The 24,745-nt window shown below is 42.6% G+C and overlaps 1 protein-coding gene across 1 annotated transcript; it reads left to right on the top strand.

The window, feature by feature from the left end:
- The first annotated feature begins 8,611 nt into the window (after positions 1-8,611).
- LOC139759230 (uncharacterized) lies at positions 8,612-14,618 on the top strand. The gene has a single exon (XM_071681322.1). The coding sequence runs from the start codon at positions 8,829-8,831 to the stop codon at positions 9,471-9,473; it is 645 nt and encodes a 214-aa protein (XP_071537423.1). The 5' UTR covers positions 8,612-8,828; the 3' UTR covers positions 9,474-14,618.
- Positions 14,619-24,745: the final 10,127 nt, after the last annotated feature.

Below are 24,745 nucleotides of genomic sequence, written 5' to 3'. Positions count from 1 at the left end.
GAATTGATTCCCAGACGAGAAAATCACAAGAGACCTTCACTAGCTACAAACAGGTAATCTAAGGACAAAAAATGATGAAACTGAAATATAAAAAGTATGTAATTAAAGGACAGTTATGTCTTGTTCCTTGGTACATAAAAAGCATTCATGTACACATGCTACAAACTCGCTCTGGATCATGATTACCGACCCTCCGTCCACAACCAGAAAACTCCTGAACATATTATTGATACGATTCCAAAATACTCGCTGTCTCCCGCGTTAGCGCAAGGAAACAGACGAAAGAATGGCCCAACCCATCCACATACACATGTATATACATACACGTCCACACACGCACATATACATGCCTATACATTTCAGCGTATACATATACATATATATATATATATATATATATATATATATATATATATATATATATATATATATCGATTGTATATAAGAGGGAATGCCATGTAGTTCTGGCTTGGTGAGTCTCCTATGGATTGTTTGCTAATGGACCATCCCCCTGACCCCCCTCACACACACACACACACACAGAGCAGCGCTCCACCCCTCGCCTGCTACATTAGTCATTCCCCTCACCTACAACTCTGAGGAACTTGGCTTGGTCTTCATCAATAAAATAAGGTTCCTTGCCGGACAAAAGTCAGGTCATGGGAGATTGATGTTGATAGTGAACCAAACAATCGGCAGCGAGCGTCCATTGTTGATGTCTGAGCTGCGTCTCCGGGTCAGGGGTCAAAGGATGATCCTCGCTGGTCCTTAGGGACGAGGTCACCGGTTCATGCAAGCCTTTCCTATGGCAGGTGTGGGAAGGACAAGCTATGGGCCGTCGGACACACTAACCAAAGCCCGCACAGAATGAATTAACAAAGCGTTACGTCCATTAGTGAGGCAGTGTTCATGGCTACACAGACTGGGTTGTGTTTGTTCATTTCTGAAGTCACATGTCTTCATGTGAAGACGTTAAGTTTTCCCAGGAAGACATGTGACTACTTCATACGTCATGATCGAAGGACCAGACTACCCTGCCTACATACGTCATGATCGAAGGACCAGACTACCGTGCCTACATACGTCATGATCGAAGGACCAGACTACCCTGCCTACATACGTCAGAGCGTCGTCGTCGTGCCTAAGGGTCGTAGCGTCCTGCTCAAATGTCATACGTTGTGGTCATTAAGTTAATAGCCTGTAGAGAAAAAGGAGGCCGGAAATTGTACCCACCCGGACGAAAAGATTCTCAACTTTTCATTAAAAGGCAAGGGCGAATAAGTTACTTCGACCAACGCCTTACTTTCTAGGACTCCGCCCGTCTGACATTCTCCACAGGCGTAACAGCAGCAGCCCACGAAGCCATCAGCTTTATGTATAAAGTATAAATAGATCAATCAGGAGTAGTGGTAGTGATGTTGGTAGCGGCGTCGGCGGCGGCGCGAGGCGGAGGTGGTGAATATTGGAGTGAGGGCAGGGGAGGTGAGCTGGTCCGAGGACCCGCCCCGGACCCTGACATTTCTAGCACCGCGTCCACCACCACCACCACCACCCGTGAAGACACCAGGCCAGGTTATCGTAACCAACGTGAGCAAGACTGTACGATCCTTGACCACGACTGTACGAGTCTTTAAGCAGGACAGTACGACCCCTCGACATGAACTATCCATCAAAGTACTACGAATCAGGGAGTTGCAAAAATAACTTGAGGCCGGAGAAACACGTGAAGCATAAGGGGCGTGCGTTAAGCATATGTATGAACGGCCTCCACGAGCAGAGAGAGAAGATCCGAACAGCTTCCACCAGTAGAGAGAAGACCTATAACTTTAGTATGTCGTGGGAGACTCATGAGGCTCTGAGGCGGGGAGGAGGGGTGGTATACAGAAGGGTATGAGGGTGTGTAGCGCAGGTGGCAGTGAGTACGGTCAGGGTTTAAGGTCCATCTTTACATCTGATTCAAGTAATGAATAACAATATTCACAATTTATTTAGTAACCATATTGAAGTGTTGTTACTGTACATGTCGAATATTGTACCTTCAACACAACCAGAGTTCTAGGGAACAACTGGCGTGCACCATATCCCTCTGACCCTCTACTGACGCATTTTACCAGCGCCTGACAGCCTCTCCAGCACAGTCAACCAAGAGAGTGTCCAGCGACAACACCACCTGATTTCCCAGCCTCCAGCTGTATGTGTGTCACGTGGAAAGTTCTACTTGGTCACTAGAGTACGTCACGAAGATCAGTGTCACGTAGTGTAACGTGACGTAACCTAACCCAGACTGTAACTGAAATAATCCGAACAGATCTTGCTAAATTTCCTCCTTCCACATCGCTTTCACAGTTCTTCTGACAATCAATACAACTTTGCTCACAACTTTATTACTGCATCTTGCACTTGCCTTTAATGAGAGTCCCGTCATTATTAAACACCTTCCTGGCATTTAAAGCAACTCTGCGCGACCTTTATCATATTTTCATATACCTTCAATATTACATTCCCCAGACCTTCATTAATGAGGCCTTTCCCACATCTATATTGAAGGGTTTCCAGGTAAAAATCATGTCAATACATTTTTCATACTTATTCGCCGTTTCCTACATTAGGGAGGCAGCGCAAGAAACAGACGAAGCAAAGACCTCATTTGCTCAACCACTTTTTTGCTGTCGTGTATAATAACAGAAATAATAATAATAATAATAATAAAAATAATAATAATAATAATAATAATAATAATAATAACGTACTGGCATCGTCAATACATTCAGTAAGGTACCTTAATGATACCTTCCTACCCTGAGCTACTCAGATACAGTCTTCTCTGGACCTTCCTCTACAGGAAACCTTCTCCAGCAGCAGGAGAGACATATATCATTACAACGATTTAACACACAGCTTGGGAACAACACCTACTGACAGGATCAGACATGATTTCCATTTTGCCTCAAAAGTAACTTCTTATGATGAGTTGGATTAGTGAACTATTCTATTGGTTAGATCTTGTTCAAGCCCCCGTAAGCCACACTCCTCAACTCCACAACGATCAAAACAAAAACTAGACCATAATACCCCACGGGTCGTACCGTGTGAACACGAGTAATATTGTCGTGTTCAACATACTATACAATACGTTAGATAAAGCATGAAAACCAGCCATCAGTGAGTGAAGGTGTAGCATCAGGCAAGACTAAGCAACATGTCATCACCTCCTCTCCTGGGGTGACACGAGACACACAGCCAACCAGCTGTACACACATAACTCTCACGAGAACACACACACAATCACATGACTACCCCATCATTTACAGCACCCTTGCCTGTCCCGTCCTTCCCACCAGCCAACCGCCTATCCTGCCTCCCTTCCCCTCGCCCCTTGCTTCCCTCCCACCAGCACTAAAACATTCATTACCTTGCAAATTCCGTCAACGTCCCTTTGGATTTCCCTTGGCACCCCTCACTTTCACTGTCTTTCTCAAATACAGAATACACCAATTATTTTACCTCTCCTAGATTAAACATTGCCATTCAGTGTATTTCAATTCCTTAAAACAATCATATGCAGTAATTTCATTGCTCTTAATATCATTCTTCTTTATGAAATCTAATATGACACATAAAAATGAAGCAGAAGTCACCGTCAATGATCGAACATAGGCTAGTTTCCCGCCCATATGCTGGCAAACGCGCGGGGACGAGCGAAATTGTAAACCCATTTTACAAAACAAACTCCACAGTCCTGAAACAGCTCATCTATTGGATTATTCAAACTATGTACCAACTCGAACAGCTGTGCCAAACGACAGAAGCTCATGAATATTACTCTTTATCGTTGTAATAGGACTCAACACTATCATAACGTACCTAGTGCAGAGTTCCTTTTGAAGTTAGTTTTTGAGTTTTGGAGACTTGAATAGCATAAACATATATATATATATATATATATATATATATATATATACACATTATTTTATTTTGCTTTGTCGCTCTCCCGCGTTAGCGAGGTAGCGCAAGGAAACAGACGAAAGAATGGCCCAACCCACCCACATACACATGTATATACATAAACGCCCACACACGCACATATACATACATTTCAACATATACGTAAATATACATATATACACATGTACATATCTATACTTGCTGCCTTCATCCATTTCCGTCGCCACTCCGCCACACATGAAATAGCATCCCCAACCCCCCTCCAGCGAGGCAGCACCAGGAGCAGACAAAAAAAAAAAAAAAAAAAAAAAGGCCACATTTGCTCACACTCAGTCTGTAGCTGTCATGTGTAATGCACCGAAACCACAGCTCCCTTTCCACAACCAGGCCCCACAGACCTTTCCATTGTTTACCCCAGACGTTTAACATGCCCTGGTTCAATCCATTATATATACACACACACTTCTGACATTAGTGTAATACTGGAAAAGGCACATAAACTTTTAACGCCTGCCAGGGATAGAATGATGTATGTTAAAGCTGTCTGTGGTAGTTCCAGACCATAAGAACAAAATGCTTCTGATATATATATATACGTCACTACAGATAACCAATCCTTCATAACTCATTCACGAAGTCTCAGTATTTATGTAATCAAATACCTGGACCAACAACACCTGGATAATGAAAATATCGGGTTCATTACTCGGTCGGTTAACTTGAGTCTACTCTCAGTTAAGGTTGTGTTGCTGTTCACGTGCCTTATAAGAAAGGACGTTCATCGACAACAGAGGCAAGCCATCAGCTGAGTGCGACACTGTAAGTCACCAGTGACCGTTGACTGTATCCGGCAGCCTTGTCACTCCGGTATACAGCACTCGCTGTGTCCCGCAAGGAACGTGTCTGAGACATCTTACGTTCATTTCTAGAACCTAGTTTCATACCAGTACGACTGTTTTTAACTCAATGGCAACATGGAAACGTGAAAACAGACGACTATATTCATTCAGATCAACAGAGAAGAGTATCAGTTAGCCAGAGATGGGTTCGTTGCTATCAAGTTACGTGCGTCATTCGTTACTGTAGCATAATACTACCAGCGTTCCACCTAGGAGGATGCTATCCTGGCCTGCGAAGTGAATGCAACGTGTACGGCGTCCACAGGGCTGGTGGGATAAGTGGCCAGGATGAGCCTGACGCGGGTGAGGGGAGCGCCAGTAATCAGGTTAGGTTGGTCTCCCCAAAAGCCATCTGTCGTGGTGGCCAGGCGAGCCACCTCACGGCTAATCAGGCACCTGTCTCTCGCACTCCCTTCCCCAACATTACTCCCAAGTCCGCTCCCTTATCTCCCTCCTCCACTATCAGGCATCGGGGTCCTGCCCTGGTGAACGGGTCTCGTCTCTACTGCACAAGCAAAACAAAATTCCTGAAGAAACTAATGATAGCCATGATACTAACGTCTTCCCGTGCTCTCTCTAGCAACAGGAAACGGACCTTCCTAGAACGACAATAAATCAGAATACATGATCCCCTAAAAGACGTTGCCTGGCTGGTCAACCCTCACGAGAAACCGTTGCTTCAAAACTAAACGCGTCTTGAAACACGAGCTATAATGAAACAAGGTACACATAATCTGTAGTCTATCTTCACCGAGTCTTCTTCATAAGTGTCCTCCTCCTAACAGTTTACAGGCTTCAGTAAGTCTAAAGCTGCATCATCTAAAATACGTCACGTGATACGAAGAAGTGTTGGGTTAGCAATGTATACAACATACATATGCTTAACTAAATGTTGTATTCATGTAACCAAGAATCTGAGCCTTACATCCAAACCTTACAACTACAGCCGCCTGTTCACAACATACATGCCGTAGTATACTCCACCCCACCACACACACACACCCACCCGGACACCTTCCTACATACATCCCCACTCCACCATCCAAGATCCTGCATCACTAACTTCCTCTTTCTCAACACACCAAGACCCTCTACCCATCATCTATATCCTTAAACACGACGGTCCGACCCTTGGCCATGATGGTGTACCTAATGACCTGACGGGTCCTGTCATACAAGGGTCGTGCTGAAGGATAATGTTGCCGTAAACCACATCAACGGATCCCTTTGCCTCTGTTCACCTCCATCACACTGAACGACCCTTGGCCATCGTCTTGAGCCTGGCCATCCCAGCAAGGTACCTGGAGGTGTGTTCGTTTGCAAACTACACCTTTTGGACACCCTTTCGGACGCAGTCAGAATAAAAACATTGAGTGGCGGTGCCCGCGCTGCTGGCGTACTGAGCCTGGCGAACCTACCATGGGTGCGTGAGGCCTGCTTTGCACTGCACGGGGAAGCCCCTCCAAGGTCTCCTCACTGGAAAATCGATCTGCAGGTGCCAGAGGTCGATAACCAGGTCTCCTGAGGGGGCAGGGACGAGAGCAGGGGTCCTTGTGGTTGGGGAGGCGGAGGATGGGGCAAGACTGGGAGGGGAAGGCGTATGGCCTCATCCCTGCTTCATGATGACCGAGGTTAATGGTCACCTGTGGGGATCAGTAGGACATTTAACCCTTAGTCTAAGGTGGCAGTGATGAGGTTGCACAAGCTACACCAGGTCACATCATCATGCAACCCGCTACATAGAACCCATCTTTCCCAGCCTCAATCTGTAGATTATGATTCTCTGTTTCACACGTGACCATCTAACACCTCTTTCCCTCTGCCACAGTGGTGGCACATAACAGGACCACAACCCACAAGGACACGATCCGAATCCCACAGAAATGAAAACCATAAGGCACATACAAGCGGCCTACCACAACACTTGTGGTCCAGCCTCATAATACCTCAGGCAGTGGTCCACTTCACACATACAGTGAGGCACATGGACCTCGGGCAGTGATCCATTTCACCAGGGTCACGTATCATCAGTTGCTACTTGTTTCTCAGTCAAGAATTTTTTCAAATTTGGATGAACAGAAAACTAATTGCTGTTCCTCACTGGTTACTACGGTAATAGAAAAATGACGTGTCAAATATGTTTCCTTTCTGTAGGAATAAGTATTGTCCATTATAGAAATGTTCCCCAAGGAAATAAATATATGCTAATATGCTTAATCCTGAGGTAAAGAAAGATTGCATCTAAATTTTTCCTCTGTAATGCCTTAAAATTTTCTAGCTAAGAAAACGACTCAGTATCATATCTCGCTTGACAGTTCAGTAATGGCTGTTCGCTGATCTTTCCAAACGTTTGATAACAGCTGCGCTTTAAATTACGCAGGAAGTTCACGGAAAGACGAAACGTTTACCCCATTATCTTACGAGAGGCTCTCTTCACGAACAGAGGTCCTTAGTCTCCTGACCAGACTTTAGAAAGCAATGGAGCCAAAGAAGTTAAAAAAGGAAAGCTAAGCGTAAAATCCATGTAAACAAAAAGATATCTGGTGGCTCAGTTTGAATGAGAGCATAACCATTAATCCTGCCACGGAGGGTTTAGTACTGGGCTTCTCTTCAACACACATAAGTCAGGAGGCTTGTGCGTCCCTGGGTGGCTACTGTTTAAAGACTACGTACACAGAGGGCGTCAGATGGTTCAAAGCATCACTTTTACACTCCTACAGTAAGGAGAGTAGCGTTTACCTGGGCGGCGACAGCCTATAGATCATTACAAGGTATTCATTCATCTCTTGTAAACTGAAGAAGGTAGCTGATGAATGGAATAAAATGCAATCTGAATTCATTTTTTCGGCGATGGGTGTAAACAAGAGGTGACATATCTGTTGACAGCATAATACTGTATTCTAAAAGTTTGGATCTCACCTGAACAGCAAATTAGTAAATTTATTTGGTTGGTTTTCATTTGCTATTACTGTCACAAGGATCAAGAACATCTTTTGTTACATATTTCTTTCCAACAACTTTATATCAGTTGTTAAATAGAGTTCTTGCAGGAGGCAACAGTATAGTCCCTACAACCTTGAACTAAGACCTTTATCTCCGATTATATTGAAAGAATCACATTTGTCGTCGAACATCGTAGATCGTGACAGCAAATATCTTGACAAACCAGATAACTAGTTTCTGGTGTAGTGGGGTTGGGAATATACCAGTTAGTTAACAGTGTAATGTAGGAAGAAAAGAGCTAATATGTGGTTCAGTAGGATCATTAATGATGCACATAAAGCTAAGTAATACAGCTAGTAGAGACGTAAGACGGTGCATGTTGGAAGAACGGGTAGAATGTGTTGGTGAGGGGGTGTAGAAGGGAAAGGTAGGGTGTCGAAGGAACAGGTAGTGTTGGTGAGGGGTGTAGAAGAGACAGGTAGGGTGTTGGTGAGGGGTGTAGAAGGGACAGGTAGGGTGTGTTGGTGAGGGTCCCGGGGTAGTGCGTAATTTTGCCTGGCTTGAGCTTCGGTCCCGGAGGACATAATATCCGTAATGCCTTCCAGCCAAAATATTCAGTGGCAGCTCCGAGCACTCCGCCCTCGTGCCTCACTCCAGAGCCTTGGAACATCTACATTACTTCTTTTACGAAGACAAATATACTTAAGAACGAGGTTGTTAGGCGCAAGAAGGAAGAGTAATTCCTAATATCTATTGTTCTAAAAGTCGTCAGGCAATCCGAAAAAAAGCGAAAGATGGCACCACTTGTAGAGACGTCTCTTCCAGGCCAGGAACGTCACCATTGGCTGTTGAGGTTTTCGGGGCGTGGCTATCGATCGTGTCTGTACGGTGAGTGGTCGGTTAGCCTGGGAATGGCCTCAGTCAGAAAGTCGGCAAAGCTGGGAAAGTAAGGGATCGGTAGTGAGGTTGCTGCTGAGAGTTTGGGGACACCGGGTGGCTGAGGCAGGAGTACCACCGGTCGGTGCCAGGTCCTGGGCCATCATGAAGCCTGAGAAGCAGACGCCTCCCACTAGAGACAGAGACATCCTCCGTGCCAGTAACACCAAGACGTTGAAGGCTGCTGCACAGCCTTCCTCCTCATCCTCATCAAGTGTAGAGTCAACCTCGTGCCCGCAGCCCTCAGTAGTGCCCACGCAAGACGCTGCCACGGCTGGTACATCGGAAGGAGCAGCACCAGCAGCGTCAGGTGGGGAGGATGGGCGGGGGGCGGAGATGCGTGTTTACCTAGACAAACTGCGGGAGTTGGTGCCGTATGTGCCGCGCTCCGGCCGCCTCTCCCGTGTACAGCTCATCCATTCGGCCATCGACTACATCACCGACCTGCAGGAGGCTCTGGAGGCACGTGCACGAAGGAAGCTCCGAGACAAGCAGGACCGCCCTCCTAGACCTCCGCTGGCCGCCCTGCCGCAGGCACAGCTGGAGGCCAACACCAGCAAGACGACCCCACTCATGGAAAACAACGCTAACAGACTCCCTACTGCTCTGGAGACTAACACCAGGCACCCTGCCGCGCTCACAGCCTCGGAAACCGCGGCACATGGCGTTACCAACACCACAGCTACTACTACCAGCACCAGACCTATCTCCCCAGCTGCCCCAGGTCCACCAGCCCTACACCCCAGCTAGTGATTCTCTGTATTAAACACCTGTTCGTATCCACCAGCATTATTCTGCACACATCTGGTGTGACGTGCTGACGCCTCTGGTGTGACCTGGAGATAGGGATGCTCTAAAAATTAAGTGACCTGGAGTTACTGATGACCAGGGCGATACAAGTGATCTGCAAGGTACACAAGACCTACAAGAGAACTAAGACCAGGCAGCTTGAGTCACCAGACGTGGACTTTGTAAATAGTGTACAGTTGTGTCAGATTTTATATTTGTTAACTTAGTTCAGTGCGGGCTCGGCACTGTCAGTCGACCCGGTGCAGCTGTGAACCAAAGAACCATAATGATGGGTGACTGCCCACCTAAACAACACACATCACTCACTTGAAAACATCTACTGATCAAGAGGTGAACACCACTGATCAAGAGGTGAACACCACTGATCAAGAGGTGAACACCACTGATCAAGAGGTGAACACCACTGATCAAGAGGTGAACACCACTGATCAAGAGGTGAACACCACTGATCAAGAGGTGAACACCATTGATCAAGAGGTGAACACCACTGATCAAGAGGTGAACACCACTGATCAAGAGGTGAACACCACTGATCAAGAGGTGAACACCACTGATCAAGAGGTGAACACCATTGATCAAGAGGTGAACACCACTGATCAAGAGGTGAACACCACTGATCAAGAGGTGAACACCACTGATCAAGAGGTGAACACCACTGATCAAGAGGTGAACACCACTGATCAAGAGGTGAACACCACTGATCAAGAGGTGAACACCACTGATCAACGCTTCAGATTAATGCTAGACACATGGCAAAATTTCATTTTATATCCTAGATACATCGTGATTCCTTCTTTATTTAATAACTGGTGATGTAAGGAACACCAAGATAAGTTTATATCTTGATAAGTGAGTTTTTCAAATGTGGAACCAGTTATGATAGACAGAAAAGGTCTGCAACTATGAAGTGAAACCCACATTATCAAAGGAAAAAATGGTAAATTATGATAATTTTAGTTTTCAACGTAACAGTAGCGACACAGATAGTGCTGCTAATAAATGAAACGTTTTATGACATGGAAAATTCATTAATAAAAAAGAAGAAAAATTGTACAGGGAGATGGCCAGGACGTGGTAAACAAATATAAAGAAAATACGAACACTCCATATTACACTGTGATGACTTAACGTCAACAATACCTGGAACATGTGCACCTGGAGGAGGGGTGAAGGCGGGCAGGAACATGGATTAAGTGAGGCAGCCAGCAGCGTGGTACTGTCGCCACGTGTGACAATCAGATTCTAAGTAAACAGGTTACATCAATGCTTCTCGTCACACGGAAAACCACTTTTCAACAAGTGTTACATTATTTCTATCTTTCTTTTATGTTGTACGGCTGTGAATGGCCATTAGACCCGGCAGTAACCATCAGCATATAACAAAATCTTGACTGTTATCTTTTACAAATATCAAGCAAGATGACTGGAAGTACTAAGAACGCTGGACTTTCCAATGTCACATGAGCTCAAAATTACATCATGAGTCCACTCTCATAATGTCTTTTATATGTTTCCAATACAGAAACGACTTTGTTTTCAATACATTACTGTAAGTAAACGAAGATTAATGAAGGTTGAGGCGATTTCTTGTAGTAGTATAATAATTACCTTCAGTCTGACAATTGAACCTCAGGAAAGTCATGATATATTTCATACCTGATATTCACATCAAGACGAAACATATTATACTGATTAACAAATATGCGTCTCTTCATGAACCCAATCTCAGGTTTGAAAAAAAAAATAAATGATTAATTCAGGAATAACTCACCAGAATTTTTAAGCACGATGCCCCGTTTATCATATTCTTTAGGAAAATATTAATATACAATGTTTTTTAATGAGCTGCATAAATATATGGAGAGTAAACTGCCATCACAGAAGACATTAACGCAGAGTAAGATTAAAGAATACCACTGGAATCCTGCCTATTCATTAATATTACTTCTGCGAGTTATGATTCTATTACCATATCAGCATTAATTTATGGGAGATAAATAAACACGCATATATCGTTTTGCGTATATTTTCAGTGTAGATCCTCCCTTTTTAATTATCTTTGAAAGATACTGATTCCTTAATACGGCAGGATCAAATCTATGATCATTTTCATATCTAAACAAATAAAAGTTATTGATTCGGTATCAATATTCTCGTTAAAGACGAAGAAAGACCATATCCACTCACATGGATTCTCTAGCAGTCATGTGTATTCCGCCGAAGCCACAGCTTCCTATCTACATCCAGGCCCCAAAGACCCTTCCATGGTTTACTCCGGACGCTTCACATGCCCTGGTTCAGTCCATTGATAGCATGTCGACCCCAGTATACCAAATCGTTCCATTTCACTATATCCCGTGCACGCCTTTCACCCTCTTGCATGCTGAGGCCTCGGTCGCTCAAATTCTTTTTCACTCCATCCTTCCATCTCCAATTCGGTCTCCCCATTCTCCTTGTTCCCTCCACTTCTGATACCTACAGCATATCCTCTTTGTCGGCCTTTCCTCATAAACACACACACACACACACACACACACATATATATATATATATATATATATATATATATATATATATATATATATATATATATATATATATATACACTTTCGTGTAATGATCACATCGTTAGGGGAGATACAGGAATGGACAAGAAAACGTAGAACAGCCAGTTGATATACAAGGTATGGTGGCCTGACAATCAGGTCGAAGGCCAGGCCATCATACCTGAGGGTCATACTAAGTGGATTTAATGTCACTTTGTGTATGCACTGCGTGGGCCTTAAAGCACTAGAAAGAATTCTCGAACAAATCTCAGGCAAATGTCAACTTCCTATTGCTCACACGGAAATAATATTTAGTATTACAAACGGAACTAGAACAAGCCGATGTCTGGCAGTACAGCTCCTAGCAAAACACTAAACTCTCTTATCAGCCTTTCACCTCCAGTTATGAGAGAACAGTGAACGGATAATGTCTTTTTTTGTTGTTGTTGTTGCCCTTAAATAACATATAAAATATAACTCGTCTATGATGTCATATTACTTACTTTTACTGATATATGTGCTTTGACATCAAAAGAAAATTACATTTTATTGGCTGTTTTCTCGTAACTATGAAAGTGAAAGGACTTTGCCTGCATAAGGTTACTCCGCGAGTGAAAATTCGCCTTAGGCAAGATTGTATTGTCGTCATCTGACGAAACAGAGTACAGACAGACTCGTCAAGTAATTTCTCGATTCAAAGTGGTTCATCTGCACCTGTAACTGAACCAAGCGAAGCCTTAGCCTTAAGGTCTCTGGCGATATACCAAGATAAGTAAATAAATGATCATTTGATCATTTACAAACACGAAAAAAAAGTAATCAGATAACCACTTTCCTAAATACTGGACTCTACACTCAACACATAATCACTTAAAACTATCATGAAAATATAATAATTTCAACTTCCTTTACTTGCAAAAGTCATGTACAGGTGCACAGTTTACATATATACGTCTTCTCATTAGAAATGTGCAGAATGCTATAATGCTATTTTCATAAATTGTCCAAAAACAATGCTTAAAGGCAGAGACATAGATAACGACACCAACTTTAGAAGAACCACACAAACGTAACAACCTTCCTAATGGTAACCCCTTGGGTATGATGGCCCGGCCTTTAATGTGAACCTTGAGGACCATGCCAAAGGTCACATCATGATACCCAAGGGTCGTACTGACATGCTTAAGGTCGACAGCCATTAAATATCAACATGTATCAGGTCCGGGTGGCGTAACTATGGCATGAAGTAAACTTTATTAGTCCTTAAAAATGAAAAATAAAAAACTATCAAATGTTGACAACCATAATAAAGAAATTAAAGTGCTCAACCATTTTTAAGACTCTTAACGATCATATTCTGAAATACCACCATCTCGAAACCTAGAGTTAAAACAAACGAACTATTTGAAAAAGAATGACGCATATTATTATGATCATTATTATCATTCGTAGTAAGTGAAACTCACTGAGACCTAGCTCACTAATGTAAACTCTGACATTCATTCTTAAACCTCTGTACATTATATCACAAAACTTCAATAACAACTTCGTACTTAGCTTTAAATGGCCAGTCATACCCATTCAAACGCATTCATATTTATCACTCACTGTACATCTAAATAACATATCTCCTAATTTATATAATACGCTGTGTTGAGGTGATCAATACCCCTTCATATGAGGTAATGGCTGCCCGCAACAACTCACGATTAGCTGGTCGTGTTCTTCCATTTGACCAAACAATACAGATTTCACTTCGTCTTCTGTTAACAGTGATTGTCACGCACATTTGTATCTCAACTACACACAGCAGACTTCTCAGTAATGCCTGAACGACTGACTGTATCATGACCATCATCACAACTCATTCACTTACCAACCGTCAGATTCTTCTTCCTGAACAACAAACACAGCCTAAAACTAACCTGATACAAGTGGCCAGATATATTCACTTTTATCTTCATGTGTACTAGATATCTAACATCTCTCATGGTTGCCAACCCTCAGACAACGAAGATCAGCTTCAGATGTTTATCTAAGAAAATAACATGACTACTTCAGGAAGAGCATTCTTGAATATCTTTATCCCTGGTATTAGGTTCTTGGAGAAGTGGTATTCGGCCTGGTGCCCTGCTGGTATTGTATACAGCAAAACAAGAGCTTGCTTCTGCATCAGTAAGGGTGTAACCGAGATTCTTAAATATGTCCCGTTTCATGTTACGTTTATTTTGTAATTTTTTCCTTAATGGTTAGATAAATTGATATGAAAAGTGTCATGTTCTGTGTGAAGGTCAATGTTCTAAGAATAAAAAGGATTTTGGTATGACACAGATTAAGCGTTCCTTGAATATAGCTACAATAGGAAGAAATTTCTCCGGCAGAGACAACTGTTTTGTTTGTATAAACAATATTGAATACAGTCTCATGTATAAATTAATTCCCTGCAATCCTTGTTGCGCCTCTGTACAGTCAGTTGGAATCCCAACTAAAACATTCATTGTATATAAATTATTCAAATAAATAAACTTATTTTTGTTAATCTTTCTTTGAATTACCTTATATTGTTTCCTACTATACAACCTGACGGCCATATGACCACTACATAAAATCTTTCCTTAGGGTTATGTCTGTAGTAAATCCTTAGTTATATAATGTAAGTATACGACTACGCATCCCTTTTAGGCTACATGATTCTAGCACAGTACCTCGGTTATATGAGCTTACAACCTTAACCTAGTTGGTTATGACTTAGCACCATACCTAATCAAGCACTTTACTGAGCTGTGATCTTAGCGCTTTAACCTAGGATATGTGATCTTAGTGAATTAACCTAGGACATGTTAAGCTCTAGGATATGTGATCTTTGTGATCCTAATCCTTAACCAGGGATATGTTAGGTTATATGATCTTAGTGCCTTAACCTTGGATGTTATCTTAGCACTCTACCTTAAAGAAAATATGTTTTGAGCACCATATCCTATAGGCGATCGAATACTTTTCTGAAGCTGACGACCTCACATGGGAGATCACCAACGTCAGGTCAACAATTGACACCGTTGCTCGGACACTAACCTGCCAATATGCACAACACCATCAAATTCTCAGCAACAACAGGTGTGTTCAGGCAGTCTCTACAGTACAGTTATTGATTAAACCATAAATCTACCTTAACAGGAGCATTTTACAGATGTATCTTCACAATGGAAACACCAGGAAAGACCATTAAACATAAGAATAATGGATCACCTGAAAATCACTATCATATCACCGCTGAACACGAAATCCGCCATAATAAGGACTGAACATCACTAGGGCACCAGTGACTAAACCCTGACAACTGACACAAGACCATGCACACCTGCTATGTTACTTTCTAGGGAACTTGAAACAATGTGATCAGCAAGATGTAAGACACTATAGCACTAGGAGCTACTCTTAGCAAAATTACTATCACACTTCACACCACGTCATCCTTAATAGATTTACAAATAACTTCGTGAGCCAGCAACCCCGCTGACAACGTGAGCCAGCAACCCCGCTACCAACGTGAGCCAGCAACCCCGCTGACAACGTGAGCCAGCAACCCCGCTACCAACGTGAGCCAGCAACCCCGCTACCAACGTGAGCCAGCAACCCCGCTGACAACGTGAGCCAGCAACCCCACTACCAACGTGAGCCAGCAACCCCACTACCAACGTGAGCCAGCAACCCCGCTACCAACGTGAGCCAGCAACCCCGCTGACAACGTGAGCCAGCAACCCCACTACCAACGTGAGCCAGCAACCCCACTACCAACGTGAGCCAGCAACCCCGCTGACAACGTGAGCCAGCAACCCCACTACCAACGTGAGCCAGCAACCCCGCTACCAACGTGAGCCAGCAACCCCACTACCAACGTGAGCCAGCAACCCCACTACCAACGTGAGCCAGCAACCCCGCTGACAACGTGAGCCAGCAACCCCACTACCAACGTGAGCCAGCAACCCCGCTACCAACGTGAGCCAGCAACCCCGCTACCAACTTGAGCGCTACATGACACTTTTTCGTTCCTGCCATGCCAGTTCCTCCATCGGAGACCTACAGCGATAATCGACGACAATATAACGTAAGAGTTAAAGACATGCTGACTAAACTGTAATCTATATTCATGGTCTCTTTCTGCCCTGGTTAACTGTCTGCTTACAGATCCAATTCCGTGAAATATAACTTTAACCATGATATTCACAAGGGTTGAATAATGAAGCGGTTACCCAGTGCCTTCTTCACTGAAAGCCAAGCTTCCTGGGACATAATCCAAGATCCGAACACAGATTGTCTCGTGAGGAGGTCATCTGCCAGTAGTCCCAGCCACCACTGCTGCTGCCTAGCGGCTTCACCGTATCTCTGGTGAGGGCGGCTATCCAGCCTCGCCTGGTAGAGATGCTGCACCTTGTTCAAGGGTGATCTGAGGCTACGCAGAACAGTATGTACACGTAGATGACTACGCACGGCAGATGCAAGACTTCTTTAAGGCTGACCTATTACTTGACTTAAAAAAAAATATCTTTAACATCTGGAGAAGGTATCAAATATGTTTAGGGTAGTGGTTATAACTTAACTTGATACCCTTAACGACCGTGGAAGTTGGTATGCCTAAAAGTTAACTAACCAACCAAGGATATGCAAGGAAGGGGCGTCTACCTCCCAAAGATGAGCAACAGACTCACCAGCATACCCGAATATTTATGATTTGTAACGGCAATTCAGCCTAAGTAATCTGATATTGAGTGAGGTAGGTATTATGGAACTACACCCGCATATGGTGACGCTGCGAGTTAAAGGTTACCCTTGGAAAGGTTGTATCATCATCATTAGCTTACGAGAGTACAATCTCATCCATGAATTTCTCACTCCAATATAGTTCAACAATTCCCTGGTACTGATTGTGGAGCAACTTTGAATCTGAAGGAGTCTCGTAAAAGGGATCCTGATAATAATAAACAGACTCGAGAGGTGTTCTTCAGCGACGTTTATGAAACAGCAGATCTTGCAGTGATTGGCAAAGAAATGTAAAAATGGACAATAATCACACAGTTCCTACGCAGCTAGAAAATAAACCAGCACCATTCATAGGAAAACTGCTAAGAAAGGATGATTCTTTGCCCATGCTTCATGGTGAAAACAAATTATCTGCTGGTGAATACTGAAATCGCTTTCAGATACAAGGATAAGAAAATATTCAGCAAACTATTCATATCATATATGAGGCCAGAGTTAGATTACGCCTCTCAGGTTTGTTCACCGCTCCTCAAAAGCACAAAGAACTAATAGAGAAGCAACATAGTACCCGATTTAGGAAAGCTGAGTTGCAGGGAAAGGCTAGAACCTTAAAGTTTGTCCACTTTGGAAGAAAGATGAGTGAGGGTGACCGGATCGCAGCCTTTACGTTTAATACCGATGGCGTTGACTGTGAAGAAAATTCGAGAGATGTAGGGATAGAACAATCCGAGGACAAAACATTAACATGACGAACAATCTTGTTATGATTAAATACTTTTATATCATACGAGTAGTGGATGAATGGAATAAGATTACTGAAGACATGGCTAATGCAGACAGTATACAGAAATTTAAAGTTTTATAAGAACGTTCAAGGAAGTGTAAAACTCCCTCCTCGTACAGTATAAATAGGCAGTAATAACACACACCAAAAATACTTCTCAATACTTTTGGAACAATTTTCGAGAAACTTGTGTGGAAAATAATACGCATACAAATGTTTCTAACCTGCCTATGATAAAAATCAATAAGCCTGCGCTAAAACATGTGAAGGAACACAAATAATAGTGATATATGATAGTCAACACTGGCTTCGTAACCTGGTTCACACAAGAAAATACATGCTTCTCTCCCTACACCTCGAAGCTTTGGAATTCCCTACCATCTCATGTCTTTCCCAGTAACTATGACCTGCTGCACATTTTAAGACAGGTAAATAATTTCCCTTGTCACTTCTTTTTCTTTCAAAATCCTATCTATATTTCAATGATGGCCCGGCCTTGATGTGGATTTTTGTCTGTGACTGGAACCTTAAAAAAAAAAGTATATTTATTTATAATTTTGCTTTGTCGCTGTCTCCCGCGTTAGCGAGGTAGCGCAAGGAAACAGACGAAAGAATGGCCCAACCCACCCACATACACATGTATATACATACACGTCCACACACGCAAATATACATACCTATACATCTCAATGTATACATATATATACACACAGACATATACATATATACACATGTACATAGTTCATACTGTCTGCCTTTATTCATTCCCATCGCCACCTCGCCACACATGAAATAACAACCCCCTCCTCCCTCATGTGTGCGAGGTAGCGCTAGGAAAAGAAAACAAAGGCCACATTCGTTCACACTCAGTCTCTAGCAGTCATGTAATAATGCACCGAAACCACAGCTCCCTTTCCACATCGAGGCCCCACACAACTTTCCATGGTTTACCCCAGACGCTTCACATGCCCTGGTTCAATCCATTGACAGCACGTCGACCCCGGTATACCACATCGTTCCAATTCACTCTATTCCTTGCATGGTGTACCCCAGACGCTTCACATGCCCTGGTTCAATCCATTGACAGCACGTCGACCCCGGTATACCACATCGTTCCAATTCACTCTATTCCTTGCACGCCTTTCACCCTCCTGCATGTTCAGGCCCCGATCACTCAAAATCTTTTTCACTCCATCTTTCCACCTCCGATTTGGTCTCCCACTTCTCCTCGTTCCCTCCACCTCTGACACATATATCCTCTTTGTCAATCTTTCCTCACTAGTTCTCTCCATGTGACCAAACTATTTCAAAACACCTTCTTCTGCTCTCTCAACCACACTCTTTTTTATTACCACACATCTCTCTTACCCTATTATTACTTACTCGATCAAACCACCTCACACCACATATTGTCCTCAAACATCTCATTTCCAGCACATCCACCCTCCTGCGCACAACTCTATCTATCGCTCACGCCTCACAACCATATACATTGTTGGAACCACTATTCCTTCAAATATACCCATTTTTGCTTTCCGAGATAATGTCTCGCCTTCCACACATTCTTCAACGCTCCCAGAACCTTCGCCCCCTCCCCTATCCTGTGACTCACTTCCGCTTCCATCCCTTATCCCTTTGGATAGGGGAGAAAGAATACTTCTCACGTATTCCCTGCACGTCGTAGAAGACGACTAAAAGGGGAGGGAGCAGCTGGCTGGAAATCCTCCCCTTACGTTTTTAATTTTCCAAAAGAAGGAGCAGAGAAGGGGCCAAGTGAGGATATTTCCTCTAAGGCTCAGTCCCCTGTTCTTAACGCTACCTCACTGACGCGGGAAATGGAGACTATGCATGGAAAATATATATATATATATATATATATATATATATATATATATATATATATATATATATATATATATATATATAAACACCTAAAGGGTGTAAATATGTATCATACATACATTATGAAAATAACACATATCAAATTATAGGCTATACTGCAAGCACATGATTAAATCTAATGACGTATAAAACCTAAAGACAATATAACAAGACTTCCATCAGTCAGAGAGAAATAGACTGAATCATATGTAAATTAGCATACATTAACGTACCGACGGAGAACAAGACTCAACAGCAGCAGCGTGCTGGTACTTCAGTGTGATGGTCTTCATACAGGCCGCCCGTAGTACCTGCCGCTACGTATTGGACATACTGCTGTTGTTACCTCCCCGAACTATCTTCTTGTGAAGCCAAACGTCGAAGCTCCTACAAAGTTTAATATCAGCACATGATGGTACGATTGTCCATGGCCAAGCCCCATATACTACTACATGGCACACACACACACACCATTACTACCAGACAGGTACGTGTCCCACAGATAAATTCACACAAATATATGAAAGCTGACGAAAATGGAAGAGGAAGCTCGCTGCAATGTAAGGAAATCACTGGAGCTCAAAGTATAGCTTTTTCCCCACTTTCTTTTACGAATGTAACATAAATCAACTTGGACAATCATTATATCTACTATATTTTACAATGAAGACGTAGACTCAAAGAGGACATGGAAACATTAAACATACTACATCAAAGAGACTCGTTATATATATATTATATCCTTAACGTCAATGAATCTGTTCTGAAAAATCAAACTTTATATAATCATCAATATACTATCAATACTGTAATTATCATTACTATTATTATTACTATTATAATTATCACTGATCCGATTTCATTTATAATGGATAATCTTGTGGGAATCAACCGTACACAATTCGTGTCCCTAATCTCGCAGGCTGACAAAGGGCAGGGGCGCCCAGCTCCCTGGGGTACAACAGTTGTTACCCTGCTACCCAAGTCTAGGTTACAACACGCTTCGGCGATGGACGATCAACCACATTCTTCCGGCATACTACACTTGATTACCACACGTTTGCCACAAGTGTTTTCCCAAAGGTTATTCAAATTCACGTTGCTACTTTCACACTGCTTTCACGTGGTCTCACAAGTGTTTGACTTAGAAAATGTTCCTTTTTGTTTTCAGTCATCAAGGATGATTTATTTCTATCTAAGGTTAGCTCATGTTGATGTTCCCATGTTTTCTAAACGTGTGGCTGCCTCGGAAAAAATTACAAATTTCACATACTCCGCGAGCTCATTCATAGTAAATAAAAGCTTTTTAAGAATGACTAAAATGGCTGTCCATGTTTGATGCTAAAACAATATGGACAGGAAGTTAACACATTGCGAGTTATTCACATAGTGCAGATCACCCTATCATCAGACGACATTCACAGAACGCTTTCTGAGTGAGCTAAACGGACTCGATGCACTTCAACTGATAAAGTAGCACATTTTGCTGGTACATGAAATTTGTGCTAGCATTTCTCAGAATGAGGAGCATTGAATTCCAGCTCCTGTTTGAATTCAGTTTCTCACTAAGACAGTACATGGGACAAAGCTCAGGACTAAAGCTCAAAAGTTTTGATAAGGTTCTTCGTATAAGGAAGATTTCAGTTTAGGTCAGGCGTAAACCATCTTTCAAGGCAGTTCTGGGAGTATAATCCAACAGTCTTGAAATGCTAATAAGTTAGGCCTTCATATTAGTGGTGACATTACTGATTACCAAATAAATCAGCAGTGCTCTGCTGGACAACACTTTAATCGACATAAACTTAATTCTAAGACACGATCAAAGACACGATCACTCAATGACACATGCCGTCCTCAAATTTCCACACATGAAGGTGTCACTGATATTTCGGGTGGTTGTTATATCTCGATAATAACAGCCTTAATGACCTTGTCAGTTGATAACCTCCCCAAATACTCAACCAGAAAACGGACCGTTAACAGAAAACATGGAATCCTAAAAATACAACGTTGAGTGATCGAATTTTGTGATATACCTCTTTTCTTCATTAAAGAAAAAAAATTATTATTTACCCAGATAAGTAAAGCATTATTATAAGATTTTCTGCACAGCTAAAAGTCTCCGTACTAAGAGAAGGAGATTTCTGGAACATCCACTCACAATTACAACAATACGGTTCATGTTTATGCTGCCACTGTCAGATCTGCTCCACCACCACTCCTCATTTAATGATTTGTCATGAATTTAAAATCATTAGCAATCAATGCAAAATTTTAGCAACTGAATAATCCATTTTTTAAAGAATGAAAATCTATCCCCCCCCCCACGAAGTGATTTCACATTTGTTAAATACTGTTCTGTTTCATATTTAGTGTCCAATTATCTCGCGTCATTTAGCAGAGAAGAGCTAATGTTAGCTCGGCCTCCCAGTTTATTCTTTCTCGTCCTGTCTCTGGCTACGAGATACAATCATATCAGGATTCTTGTTAAAGAAAGATAAGAAAAAAATCATACACATGAGGGAAGCATTTTCTAACGGTGAGATTGGTGAAGGAACATTTTCAATATTTACTCATCAACTTGTGTGTTGTCTCGAGTAAACTTAGCCTTCTGAATCACTCCGTCGCCATTGCGATGAGTTTACTCCAAGTTCAATGGGAGGTTGAGCGGTTTCACTGATTAATAGTTCATATGAAACGACAGATTCAGCACCACACACCTACTACTGCAAATACTCCCCATCCAAACTGGTAATTAAAGACATGGCAGATCCACAGCATTTAATGCTACAACAACTGACTTCCAACATCTCCCCAACATTCTTCTTTTTTGAAAACTACAAATCTTCACTTTCGCCTTCACGAGATAATGACCAGACATCCCTCCAGCTGCCTCTCAACACACGGACGGCCAAAAGTCTCTTTTACACGCTTTCCAATCAACACGTAATCCATTAATGGCTTTTGACCATCTCACCTACTCACATATGTATACTTATGTATATCTCTTTTTAAACCAGGTATTCCTAATCACCAGTCCTTTTTCAGCCCACAAATCCACAAGTTCTTCATTTCCATTCACAGCACTGAATACTCCATGTACACCAATTTATACCCTCAACTGCCACATTACTTACCGCATTTAAATCACCCATCACTAAAACCCGGTCTTGTGCATCAAAGCTGCTGACACACTCAATTAGCTGCTCCCAAAACACTTGCCTCTCATGATCTTTCTTCTCATGACTAGATGCATAACTTTTTTTTACGTTCATGACACACCCAGCTACCCAGGTCAACCTCCGCCACCTGACCCTCCTCAATTACTCTCCCTTACAAGGATTACGACCATACATATAGCAGACTGCTTGGCCTAGAAAGAGTGGCGTTATATGGCAAGAACCAAGTGTGATGTTCGGATTTAAATAACTTTTTTAAGAACTGGCACTTGATGGGGTGAATTGTTTCCACAAAACATGTCGTGCCACATGTATAGAAAATTACTATCGTCACGGACAAGCGTGATCATGGTTATATATGTATATATCATACAAACCTCCAAAAGACAGGATCGAACACGGGACCACTGTGCAACAGGCAGGAGCGATATCGCTAGGCTATGATCACCTTTATATCAATATAACTATTCGAAAACTAAGTCTCGAATACCCTTCGTGTCACGTTGGTGAGCAACGGGGTCTACACCGGTCATTTCCCATCAAGCTCACACAGCCAGCAGATAGCATTTCACCGAACCTAACTGTACAACGAGGAGGTATATGAATACGAACAAAGTCTATGAAGGTGCGTGTTCATAAAACACTTTGTTCGTACATATATATATATATATATATATATATATATATATATATATATATATATATATATATATATATATATATATATTATTTTTTTTATTATACTTTGTCGCTGTCTCCCGCGTTTGCGAGGTAGCGCAAGGAAACAGACGAAAGAAATGGCCCAACCCCCCCCCATACACATGTATATACATACGTCCACACACGCAAATATACATACCTACACAGCTTTCCATGGTTTACCCCAGACGCTTCACATGCCTTGATTCAATCCACTGACAGCACGTCAACCCCGGTATACCACATCGCTCCAATTCACTCTATTCCTTGCCCTCCTTTCACCCTCCTGCATGTTCAGGCCCCGATCACACAAAATCTTTTTCACTCCATCTTTCCACCTCCAATTTGGTCTCCCTCTTCTCCTCGTTCCCTCCACCTCCGACACATATATCCTCTTGGTCAATCTTTCCTCACTCATTCTCTCCATGTACCCAAACCACTTCAAAACACCCACTTCTGCTCTCTCAACCACGCTCTTTTTATTTCCACACATCTCTCTTACCCTTACGTTACTCACTCGATCAAACCACCTCACACCACACATTGTCCTCAAACATCTCATTTCCAGCACATCCATCCTCCTGCGCACAACTCTATCCATAGCCCACGCCTCGCAACCATACAACATTGTTGGAACCACTATTCCTTCAAACATACCCATTTTTGCTTTCCGAGATAATGTTCTCGACTTCCACACATTCTTCAAGGCTCCCAGAATTTTCGCCCCCTCCCCCACCCTATGATCCACTTCCGCTTCCATGGTTCCATCCGCTGCCAGATCCACTCCCAGATATCTAAAACATTTCACTTCCTCCAGTTTTTCTCCATTCAAACTCACCTCCCAATTGACTTGACCCTCAACCCTACTGTACCTAATAACCTTGCTCTTATTCACATTTACTCTTAACTTTCTTCTTCCACACACTTTACCAAACTCAGTCACCAGCTTCTGCAGTTTCTCACATGAATCAGCCACCAGCGCTGTATCATCAGCGAACAACAACTGACTCACTTCCCAAGCTCTCTCATCCCAAACAGACTTCATACTTGTCCCTCTTTCCAAAACTCTTGCATTTACCTCCCTAACAACCGGCCCTCTCACTTTGCACACCACCTCGACCAGGGCACCCTGTGTCTGCCACTCTATCATCAAGCACATTCGGCAAACCTTCAAAATAGAGCAGTGTGGTTTCAGAAGTGGTAGAGGATGTGTGGATCAGGTGTTTGCTTTGAAGAATGTATGTGAGAAATACTTAGAAAAGGAAATGGATTTGTATGTAGCATTTATGGATCTGGAGAAGGCATATGATAGAGTTGATAGAGATGCTCTGTGGAAGGTATTAAGAATATATGGTGTGGGAGGAA

This window comes from Panulirus ornatus, chromosome 32 (assembly GCF_036320965.1).
Source record: "Panulirus ornatus isolate Po-2019 chromosome 32, ASM3632096v1, whole genome shotgun sequence".
Classification (NCBI taxonomy): domain Eukaryota; kingdom Metazoa; phylum Arthropoda; class Malacostraca; order Decapoda; family Palinuridae; genus Panulirus; species Panulirus ornatus.
Note: the sequence above shows the minus strand (reverse complement) of the source record. Positions and strands in the feature narration are given on the sequence as shown.